The 11,881-nt window shown below is 41.4% G+C and overlaps 1 protein-coding gene and 1 long non-coding RNA gene across 2 annotated transcripts; one reads left to right on the top strand and one right to left on the bottom strand.

Annotated features, from left to right (window-relative positions):
* Positions 1 to 511: 511 nt before the first annotated feature.
* Positions 512 to 1,752, top strand: LOC116204305. Its single transcript, XM_031536397.1, has 4 exons — positions 512 to 584; positions 659 to 1,049; positions 1,136 to 1,241; positions 1,339 to 1,752. The coding sequence occupies exons 1-4, from the start codon at positions 512 to 514 to the stop codon at positions 1,750 to 1,752; spliced, it is 984 nt and encodes a 327-aa protein (XP_031392257.1).
* A 669-nt stretch (positions 1,753 to 2,421) lies between these two features.
* Positions 2,422 to 4,247, bottom strand: LOC116205880. Its single transcript, XR_004156597.1, has 3 exons — positions 3,949 to 4,247; positions 3,284 to 3,432; positions 2,422 to 3,116 (listed from the first exon to the last, which is right to left on the bottom strand). It is a non-coding gene; the product is annotated as an uncharacterized LOC116205880 (long non-coding RNA).
* Positions 4,248 to 11,881: the final 7,634 nt, after the last annotated feature.

The following is an 11,881-nucleotide window of genomic DNA, read 5'->3' as shown; positions in this document are numbered from 1 at the left end:
GCACTCGAGATAGATGGTTCCATTAACTCACCGGTAGAGAGTGCAAGATCATCACCAATTCATCAAGCTCAATACAGAAATCCTGCCACACACTATCCTATCTCCAATCTCATCCAGGTAATCGGGGAATGTTACAGTGGCAAAGAACTAGATGTCGCCTGTTTACTGGAATCGGCCTCCAAAGTTGTCAAAGAGACCAAGAGTGGCAACGATGAGCTGTACGAAAAGGTGAAGCAGTTACAGCAGGACCTCAGTCACCATAAGGACATGTTCGGTAAGCTCAAGGGTTTGGAGGACGACGTGGATAGTGGCATGAAGGAGATTCTTGGCAGCATCAGTAGCTCCCATGCTGGGGAAGATGTGCACAAGTTCCAGTTATTTGGGCAGATGGTGTCATATTTGACTCTCCAGGCACCTTCCCTGCCTAAAATGCACTTCAGAGATGCTCACTTTCTAGATAAGGCGCTCGATATCACCTAATTTGGCTTGTACAACCTGCTTGATCTGCCAAATGGGTCGGAGGAGAAGGACAAGGTTGACGCCAGCCCCGTCCTCCAGGATGCTGTCCGTGAATTTGTGGGATGGTAAGGATATGATAAACTTGAGATTGAGTACAGGATGTATCTACTCTGTTTTGCCGCATTCCCTGCGAATGCAGTTGTGAAGAGGCTCCCAGCCCATTGGTGGATGGGGGAAGATTTCATAGAGAGGATTAATGCTGATGATGTTTTGAAGAAGTTTATGACACAGGGATTTATCAATCTGGTCATCAGGAAGCGTAAAGTGGTCGGCTTCAAAGTGAATCCTCTGGTGCATCTCATGGTGGTCATCCTTGCACAAAGGGAGGGATTCTTCAGTTTCGGTTCCTCGGGGACTCCCATGGCTGACTTCTCATGGTCTCACAGAGCATGTCTTGTGAGAACTGACATACGAGATTCACGAAGGGAGTTAATGCACAAGAGAAACTCATATCAGGAAAAACTGAGAACCATATTCGATGTGAACGACCCGTCCCCTGATTTCCCCCCAATGTGGTTCTCTAAGCTGAAGTATCTGCGTGTATTATGCCTAGGCAGGTGGCTCGGTTCTCTCAGTGAAAAGGCTTGAATACACTGGAGAATCTGAAACATCTCAGGTTTTTCAGTCTTCAAGGTATCAGTGGCATTACGGAGCTGCCCAATTCCGTATGCGGGCTCAAATCTCTGAGGATTTTGGATCTCAGGGACTGCACCCACTTGCAGGTACTTCCCCGTGACATAGGCTTGCTGGAGACTCTGGTGCACTTGGATGTCTTTTGAGTGTTGCTGGCTGAAATGCATCCCGAAAAGTCTTCATCAGCTCAGGCACCTCGAGGTTCTTAAGGGCTTTATTGTCGGGGCCTCGGAAACTGCAGGTTCGTGCACTCTGGCAGATTTGAGAACAGTGAAGAAGCTTCGGAAACTAAGCATTAGTATATACGGGGGAAGGGAATTCCCCAGCTCAGACGAGGTGCACGCTCTAGGAGGTTTTGAACTGCTTCAGAAACTATCAATAGAATGGAGAGGGAGGCTAGAGCTAACCAATCAAGATAATAAGCTGAGCAAGTCCTCAGAAAAGCCGAGCAAAGAGGGGCACACCAAGACATGGTGCCGGCGGGACCGAAGCAGAAAAGGCCCGCACAAGGAGCAAGAACTTTTGTTGTTAGCAGTGGCTGGGGAGGCTCATCTACTCAAACCATGGTACTTCAAGATCATGCCGCACATAATAACTTAGATAAACTGGAGCTGCGGGGCTTTCCTGGAACTACTGTGCCACTGTGGATTAAAGGCGAACTTATACCCAGAAAGAAGCTCTGTGTCGAAGGAGGGAATCTGCAGAATCTCGGCAAGGCTCAAGGTGGTGCATGGCCGGTGAAGATATTATGCCTGAAGTTCTTGACTGATCTTCAGATGGAATGGAGAGAATTGGCAGAGTTGTTTCCACAACCTGCTTACTTGCAACGCGTGAACTCCCCAAACCTCATGTACATCCCACACCACGAGGACAAAGTGCTGCTGCGACAGGCAGGGGAGGTGGTGCATTGTCACGACCCGAAAATTCAGCAAAATTTCCCCTATATTTTCTCAATATCCGATATCACAAAAACTATTTATATAAAACCTGCTTCCCACATCTTCCAAAAACATATGACCAATCCAGCAGGTTCTAATAAATATATACATCTCAACATAGTATTTTCTTTTCAACTACATCTCTAAACCAACTAAACAAAAGTTTCAGGTTGTAACATGATCATAAAATTCTACAAGAACTTACTATTTATATTATGAGTGGGACTAACTACAAAAATTCTCTGCGCTGATCCCCGTTATCCAAAAAGTTATTATGTGCGGCTAGTCTAGCTCATAGCTCATCCGAAAAAAATATATATATATACAGGGGTGAGCTGTATCTCAGTGAGTATTACATTCCACAATAAAAAGAAATATCAACTTGTTTGTGCATTCACATCAACAATTACAGTCATATCATTTACTTCAAAATTTTTAATGATATATATATATATACACCTACTTTCTAGTATTTAGCATTTCTCTTATCAGCCAATTCAATATCACATAACTCAAACAATCATTCTAAAGCAACAAATAATAGTAGCCATAGGGTAACAATCCTCGCGATAGAGTTTCGACGTACCGTGACCCCGTATTCATATCCACAAACTCCTTATTTGATTTCTCATAAGCAAGGGCCGCCTGTTATCCTCCGACAGTAGGAGTCTAGGCGTCCATTTTATATCCCGTCGAATCAACAGTTTAGGCGTCCCTTTTTGTATTCCGCCGGATCAGCGGTCTAGGCGTCCCTTTTTGTATCCCGCCGAATCAGCAGTCTAAGCGTCCTTTTTTGTATCTCGCTGGATCAGCGGTCTAGGCGTCCCTTTTTATATCTCGCCGGATCAGCGATTTAAGCGTCCCTGTTTATATCCCGTCGGATCAGTGATCGTCTCATGGCTATAAACAATAATATCACTAGGACTTACCCTTATCTACATATAATTCAATTCATCCACTCCATACGCTTATTTCCAAGATAAAGCTCTTGAATTCATCACTTGCCTCTTAAAATCACACACATTCCTGCAAACAAATTATATCACAAGATGCAATATCTCCGAATGTTGTTCGGCTTCCAATTCCGATTAATTAAATCATCTTCACGATTCTTTTAATAAATATATATATATATATACATACATATATTTATAACTTATATACATCATTCCACAATGGTATATAGCACTCACCGATGATTCCCAAATTAATATATAGTTCATCGAATTGGCCTTCAAAATGCATAATATCAATCTCCTCCATCCCAATCGATTTCAAGCATGACCGAACGAGTTATATATCATCATTACCATTCCCATGACAAGCCATATTCCAAATTGACCTTAAAAATAAAATATAATCATTTAGACCCCAATGGACAGTAAGGCATATGCAATCGAATATTTTCAAGTATCGCTCATACAACTAAAATTTATACACAGTAGCAGCCACATTCTTCTTCACAAGATAACCAGCCTCATTTCGTAACATAATGCACCTAAATACTATAAATTTACCTAGGCTGAAATAATGATAATAATAATAATAATCATCCAAGGCTTAACAGTGCTACTAAAACAGCTCTGAAGAAATACTTTCCTATCAGTTTTTTCTCATGTAAACTGACCTAATGATAACTAACTGCCATTATAAATATTTCTTCCCTCTATTTAGCTTGCAACGTTTCCTTCACTCGTTGCTTTCTCAAATTCCTATATCTTAAAACAACTAGATTGAGCTCTCTCCTAAAATTCCTTCAACCTAATAACCCAACTAATCATAACTCTTAACTTACCAATTGAAGTATGCAATAAAAATTCAAACAACAGAAAGAATTTGACATAGGAAATTCACGTACCTAAAGATACCCACAACTAAATTGGGTTCCCCTAGTTCCTCACACCTGAGTCAACTAGCTATCAGGCCTTGCTCCCATCTTTCTTGAACCCTTTCTCATCTCTCATAGCAGTTCTCCCTCTCTGCTTCGAGCTTCCATCCGAGCTTCCATCCGAGCTTCCATCACAGTCTCGCCCTCTCCGTTTCCTTTCTTTTGATCCGAACCTCCCTCTGTCCTCCTCTCTTGCTCGGTGCCCATCTCGATCTCTCAACGTCTCTCTCTCTCTCCCCCCCTCTCTGTTTCCTTTCTTCGGTTTTTTCTCCGCCAAAACAGAGGAAAAGAAAGAAGAAAGAGAGAAAAAAAATGAATGGAAAATGAGGAAGAAAGAACAAAAGAAATGAAATGAATGAGGCGGTGGAATGGGTCAGGGGAAATTGAGGCCACGTGGGCCCTTACCATCACTCTTTTTTTTTTTCCTCTTCAGCAACCATGTGTATGATTTATATATATATATATATAAAAGAATGTATAAATATGTATATATATACGTATGCTATTTAAATATGAAAATTTTAGGTCTCGCATACATTCAGACGACCAGACACACAACTTGCGTTTGTCATGGTCTTTCCTCCAGGTCTCATCCTCTCGCTTTGCATGACTAAAGTAAATGATGGAGCAAATCAGTGAAACTAGGACGAATGCTTCAATTTGTTACTCGAACTTTGGAACTCGTTTAAAAAGAGGACCTAAATCATCATTTCCTGTTTGTTCCTGATAGCTAGTGTCGTTGTTGCTTATTCATTTACTGATGAAACTTTTGACGGGGTTTTTTTTGAACGTGCTAAATGAAGTAAGTGCTTATTTTTAATGAAGTTAATCTTATTTGTTGAGGTAAGTATTGAAAATTTCGTATTATTTGAGATCTATTTCCCTAAGGTTCATAACCCTTTTTTTCTTCAACCTTATCCCCACCTGTTTTACTGGCTTTTAGGATTTTAGAGTTAAAAAAAAAAATCTAAACGATCTGAGAAAGAGAAGAAGGCATTGGCCTCACCAATAGTGCGCAATCAGGATACAAAGAAGCAATGAACGACTGTATCTTGTGCTGACGAAATCGATCCCTTGACCGTACTCACAGATGTTCATAGGACGACAGATTTTCGTTCTGTTAAGCGACTGAGATAATAGACAACCTGCTCTTAGCCAAAACTATTATTTTGGGCTAGTAAGTATCCCAGAGATATTTCTGAGGCCGACAAATATAGGATCGGCCGATCACATTGTGGCGGGGCAAGAACAGGTAGATTTGAAAGCAATTCTTTTATCTCTTCAAAAGCTCTTTTACTGATACGGGACCCCATAAATACTCAGCCTCATTCGACAACTTTAATAAAGCTGAAAAGGCTCTGGGTCTAACCTGTCAGGTTGCGTCCTCTTCCATGCATATAGCCTCCAATTTATTCCCGAGCTCTTTTGAGGTGGGCACATGCTGGTAAAATCGAACAAGGAATTTGCTATGCCGTTTAGGATGTGATCTCTGCAAATATATTCATCGTTTTTTGCATTTTTAACGTACACGGATCTGCTCCAAGAGCTCATCCTCCGTTTCCTCGGGGCCGTGGGGGTGTTTGAGAACATAGGCGACTTTTCACATTGCAATCAAAAAATGCATCTTCTTTCTGCCATCTGGGAAAGTTGCCTCCGTCAAAATGCTCCAACTAGATGAAGTCAATATCCATCTTCCTATGTGATGTGAACGCCATTTCCGCCAAAAGAACAGTAAAACCTTAAGATTGTTAGTGCGAATCTCTGAGCTAACGAAAGCGAGCAAACAAGAGAAATGATTTCGAGGCATGTGACCACATTCCTTAAAGCTTTATTTACCCACACCAATAGTGTGCAATCGGGACTCTGCGAATACACATCTAGAATACAAGGAAGCCAATGACCGACTACGTCTTGCACTAAAGAAACCGATCCCTTGAGCATGTGCAGATGTTTACAAAACCAAAGAATCTTGTTCTAAGTTTTCTGCAACAGACCAAAAATGCGAGCGATTTGAGAGACATGGGACACAAGAATTTCCGATGAGAATGTTCCGTATGTACCGTCTGACATAGAAAACACCTATTTTAAGGCGCTTTGTGTCCCTTTGAAGGAAAAGTTAATTCGAGTAAAGAGAGAAGACTTTATATTTGAAAGGAGATAAGCAGTTAACTAATCGTATTTTTTCAAACATTTTCTTATAATAATTTTCATCTATGAAAATTTGGCACCAATTTTCAAGAGATGTACTGTGTAATTATAATAATTAAGTGCTGAAGATATGGTACCAAAAAAGTTGGAATGACCTCTTATAGCTGCCCAGGAACAGATCTGCTTTCAAGAGTCATCCCACTCTTTTTTCTTTTGGGAAAACCTTGACCATGTTGGCCGCATTTAACGTTTATTTTCTCAGATTTGCAGCCTTGGGCAATGGTTATATCACCGAGTACTATTCCGGGTCAACCATCGAAACAGTCAATCTGCCGTTCAAATTATGCGCATGGAGATATGATGAGCTGATGAACTTTTTTATGATAGGCAATAGTTGCAGGATACGACTGGCATAACATTTTAAATTCGGGGCGGGCGAAATTTGAAATTTGTTGATACTCAACTTTTTCTTGTTTTAAATGTAAAACTTTTTGTAACAAAAAAAAAAAAGAGATACATGATGTTAACGCAACAGCGCACATCTTTAACTAAAGAGATTACAATTTCGATTCTTATTGTGAAATTATTTATACCTCTTTATTAAATACTAAATTTTGCATTCCATTATTTTAGGGCCTCTCTCATACGAAAAAATCTAAAAGCTTTCTGTGTTCATACCATTTCTACCGGTGGTGCACAAGGTAATCTTTTTTTTTTGTCATAAGGGAGGCCCGTGATTAATAAAGGTGCAAAGTGTAGTCCCGCAATGAATATCGAAAATTAAACTTCTTATTTAAGAGGCGAAAGTGTGCACCAATGCTAAACTCTCGTGGACGGTGCAGATGTGATTTAATTCATATGTATGTCCGCGTCAAGTCAGCCCGCAAGTCATTCTTTAGCCCCAGCAATGAACTTTGTTCACCGAAAAAGAATGTTGACCTCTTGTATTCTTCTGTTCCCCTTAACGATAACATGGGGTAACATCCCATACCGCAGCGCAAGACTAAACTGTGGACATGGCGTTTGATTCCATCCCATCAAAGTTGAGGGAGTTATGGGATGCGTGGAACTTGCCGGAGGTCGTCATCTTAAGCCTCTCACTCCAGGCCTTCCTCATCCTCTTGACTCCCTTCCGGAAGAGGACCAGAAATCTCGTCATAAATTCTCTGGTTTGGTCGGCTTTATTTGCTGGCCGACTTGGCCGCTGTATTCGCTGTTGGCCTCATTTTCAGCAGACAGGTGGATGCTAATGATGATATCACCGGTGATCTTCTTGTGCTGTGGGCGCCTTTCCTCCTGGTGCACCTTGGCAGGCATGATACGATTACCGCTTTCGGCTTTCGGCCCTCGAGGACAACACTGTCTTGTTCCGGTGCGTTGTCGGGCTCGTGTTTCAGGCAGGAGCAGCTGTCTATGTCTTGTGCTTCTGTTGTGTGGTAGCTTGCCTTGGTCTCTTCATCCAAGCGGAAAACAAACATGGTTTCTATCCATTAGATGTTACCGTCGCCTACACTTTAATGGGCGGGGCCATTGCACTTGATATAACTGCCCTGATTATGTTTGTCCTCTCTGACTGGACTGCTGCTTTGATGAAGTCCATGAAAAAGTCGAGCCTTCCTGTTAAACTCGATTGGCTCCTCGGTCCTGTCCCGAGATTGTTAGATTACAATGTGTTGGCTACCCCAATACTGCTCCGCCGATGGTCGGAATCCATCTGCGCCTTCAGTCTCCTCGAGTTCTGCCTGAATGAACGCCAGCAGAGAATTCCCAAGCCAACAGACCTTTGCAGCAAAGTCATCATGACAATCCTCTCTTTTCCATCCGATATAGTCAGAATTCTAATGGCTTTACTCAGATTGTCTGGTCACACATTTTTCTGTTGTCAGTCGAGCCTATCTCAGTTCTTCAAGAAGCTATTCGGATGGATATTGCATGAGCTGGGGCTCACAGAAATTATGGGGCCTTATAGTCGAACAGCTCAAGACAAAGTCCTCCCTTGCATATGATCTGCAAGCAGCAAAGAAGATACGGGAAGGCAGAGGAGACACAGCTCCCAATAAAAGGCTAGAAGATGAAGTGTCTGCATTAAAACCGGACATCGAATTGGTCGAGTATGACCAGAGCATCTTACTATGGCACATTGCGACAGATATCTGCTATCATATCCATAAAAAGAGTGAAGGAAACCTCAACAGGAGTAATGATCACCGTGAATTCAGCAAGATCTTGTCAGACTACATGTTGTATCTCTTAGTAATGCAAGGGAGTATGATGGCCGGAGTGGCAGACATCGAACAAGTACGATTCCAGGACACCTGCGCCGATGCTGAAAGGCTTTTGAAGAAAACCAAGCTCGGAAAAAAAGAGAAGCTGAGGAAAGCTTGCAAGAAAATTACGAATGTGGATACGCACATAAAGCCTGTCATTATCAAGGGAGACGAATGCAAACCCGTGTTGTTCGATGCGTGCTCTTTGGCAAAAAAGCTGAGGATCCAGGAGGACAAGTGGAAAATAATGATCCAGGCGTGGATAGAGATGCTGTGTTATGCCACAAGCCACTGCAGAGCCGATTCTCATGTCCAGACGCTGAGTAAAGGCAGGGAGCTTATCACATTTGTGTGGTTATTGATGGTTCACCTGGGCTTAAGTGAGCAATTCCAATCGACCAAGGGCCATGGAAGAATGAAACTTGCCATGAGCAACTGAAACCAGACACTTTTCGGGATGTTGCCAGCTGAAGATCTTTTTCATTCTTTAAGTTTAGATCTTCATGTTTTATATTTCTAGTTCTTCTTACATTTACTCGTCCAGCAGTAATAAGCATTAAGTCTCCTGTTTCTTCTACATTATTGGGAAGATCAGTGCATTCTACATGTATGATCTTAAGTTAAGAATCATCACAGGTCTGGGCATTAGAACATACAGAGGACCTTTCACTAGTACGAAAGGACCAGGAAGGACGCTATACAAGTTACTGTGACCACAGAAAATGCTGGGTCGTTAGTTGCGGAGCGGATAACTGTTAAAAGCCTGGATCAATCATCTTTTTCATTTATATAGAATTTTTACCGGTGAATATATACGATCATCAAATGTATGTGAAAGAAAATCCATCCCCTTTCATATAGTTCTCCTCCTACTACAGATTTGGCTTTTCATTACCCCAGTGATTTTCCTTCAGCATTATCGCCCTGGCGAAGTTACGGGGATGGAACCATGTGAATCTCAAGGACAGCGGTATGTCTTGCATTAAGTCCAGAATTGAAGACCCAGTAAATGAGAAAGAAATCAGGAGAAATATTTTTCATATATTTCGGGATTTTTTTTTGTAACCTTAGAATCTATTCAAAGGGCGAATATCCTCTTGTATGAGTCGTAAAATAAGCCTAAGAAGCCCCGACCCCTTGGGGGCTATTTAAGAGAGTCTTAAATCACGGTGATAATGATGGTGGGTTTTTCTAGAGTTCTCTCGGGGAAATATTTCAGAGGGTACGAGGGTGAGAATGTTGGAGAGAATCGAGAGATTAGGTTAGACTCTTCCCATTGTGGGGTTTGTAACAGGGGCTAGGATTAAGGCTTGGTTTGAGAGTGCTTTGGCTGAACAGAAGTGCCGAAATATAATTGTTGAAAAATAAGTGCTGCTTTCAGAATAAGTAAAAGTGTTTAGAAGTTAACAATTTGAAACTGTTGATATTAAAGCTAATGCTTAAAATAGAGAATAAGCGGAAGCAGTTTTTATAAGCATCTATTACCTTGCTAGATAAAATTACGTTTTCAACCGCCAAAATCAACCAAACCATGATTTTGAAACTGTTTACCAAATACTGATTCTACTTAAAAATCAACAGAATAAGTACTTATGTAGCCACCACTGCACTCCCAATTGAAGCTTGGGAGATATCTCCGAGAGCTGTAATCTTCGGTTTAATATCTAGTGGATTCTCATGCTCTGCGCTATGAACGTTTTCCTCTTCTACAGAGGGTTTTACCGCGTATATATGGTATTCAATTTATTTTCTCTATTACCTCGTCTCATGTTTTTGGCATCTAGTCACAAAAAATGGTTCCCCTGAGATTTACTGCTTGATTTTTCTTTCGGTGAGACGACTTAATCTGTAATTGGAGAATAATCCTTTTCAATGAGGTACTTCTATAAAGTCCGTTAAGTGAGAATTCAATTTTCCGTAGTAAGTCACTGGTTATTTACTGCTTGATCCAATCATATAGATTTTTCTTATAGTTACTAAAAGGAAAATCAAGAATTTTAACTCATAACTGGTATTTAATTGAGAAGAAAACAATTTGTACTTTAGTTTGGAGTTTTAGAAAATCCATTTCTTTCCAGAATACCTTCTAGATTTGGCCTTGGTTATTTTCCACTTCTTGAAATGCTTCTTCTTTTTCATACGGTAGTTGTAGCCTTAGTCCCGTAAGGGGCACTCAATGTATAACTCTGGCCTTCCGCAAGCTTGATCAATGACTTTGTCTCCCTTCATATAGTCTCGAATTTTCCGTTTCTTACTGCAAATATCTTTGAGAGCTAAATGGATTTCTTGTTGTGTTTCTCCTACTGTACAGTCAATGACTCCCCTTTTTCTCGACTGCAAAGCCCTTTCAGTGGCATTTGCAAGTGGAGGTGGAATGGAGGAGAGCAATATTTGCTCGAGAGAGATATCTGCTCCGAGCTCATAGAAAAGGCGGACTATGTGTTTGAAATGTAGGTCCATGTGCTTCTTTTTGTAGGAGCAACATCTTCTTTCGAAAAATTCTCCTCTTAAGCTCTTTAAGAACATCAGGATTCTGGATGAACACTCCATGCATTAATCTGATGGCTTGAGAGGGATCCTGGCAAAGGAAGTAAACTTGTTTCTGTTTTGTCAGGGAGGACCACCAATTGCGGAGAGTCTCGGTAAACCAGGAGGCGAAATCTATCAAAATATCATGATTGTTTTGTGTGGCCAGTGCTTGCTATGAGAGCCAGTCTCCCTGGTGGCCAGTGCTTGCTATGAGAGCCAGTCTCCCTGGCCACTTCTGATAAGGAACATCGTCTAGATGCATTTCCTTCTTTTGGCTATGTTGTTGTCGCTGCTTGATGATCTGAGACTTCAAACTCCCTGGCCACTTCTGATAAGGAACATCGTCTAGATGCATTTCCTTCTTTTGGCTATGTTGTTGCCGCTGCTTGATGATCTGAGACTTCAAACTCCCTGGCCACTTCTGATAAGGAACATCGTCTAGATGCATTTCCTTCTTTTGGCTATGTTGTTGCCGCTGCTTGATGATCTGAGACTTCAAACTCCCTGGCCACTTCTGATAAGGAACATCGTCTAGATGCATTTCCTTCTTTTGGCTATGTTGTTGCCGCTGCTTGATGATCTGAGACTTCAAACTGGACTCTTCCTCTTCTTCTTCTTCTTCTTCTTCTTCTTCTTCTTCTTCTTCTTCTTCTTCTTCTTCTTATCATTTGGTCAGCTTAACAACTCTTCTTGAGAAAAGAGCTTATGGGATTTTCTTTTGGAGAAACCATAAAGGCTTATTTGGGGCTTTCCTTCTTCAGGGTTCAATGAGGCAAAAAGAACCTTACTAGGAGGTGTTTCTTCCACTTGTTTCTTCTTCCTTTTCTTACGCTCTACCTCCTTGATCTTGTTTCGCAAATCCACTATACTCATACTGTAAGTCTTTTGCCCATTTTATATTGGGGAAACAAGTGATGAAGACCTACTGATAGAGGGTCTTTCCAGGATACTGAAAAGAC

The sequence above is a fragment of the Punica granatum genome, chromosome 4, assembly GCF_007655135.1.
Source record: "Punica granatum isolate Tunisia-2019 chromosome 4, ASM765513v2, whole genome shotgun sequence".
Taxonomy (NCBI): Eukaryota; Viridiplantae; Streptophyta; class Magnoliopsida; order Myrtales; family Lythraceae; genus Punica; species Punica granatum.
The sequence above is the reverse complement of the archived record's forward strand: the minus strand, read 5'-3'. Positions and strand labels throughout refer to the sequence as shown.

What these genes read in the sequence shown, in the direction of transcription:
- LOC116204305 (XM_031536397.1), top strand. Translation starts at nt 512, where the DNA reads ATGGGTCGGAGGAGAAGGACAAGGTTGACGCCAGCCCCGTCCTCCAGG. An exon ending in GTCCGTGAATTTGTGGGATG is followed by an intron (nt 585 to 658) that starts GTAAGGATATGA and finishes CTGCGAATGCAG; the next exon opens with TTGTGAAGAGGCTCCCAGCC. An exon ending in ATGTGGTTCTCTAAGCTGAA is followed by an intron (nt 1,050 to 1,135) that starts GTATCTGCGTGT and finishes GAAACATCTCAG; the next exon opens with GTTTTTCAGTCTTCAAGGTA.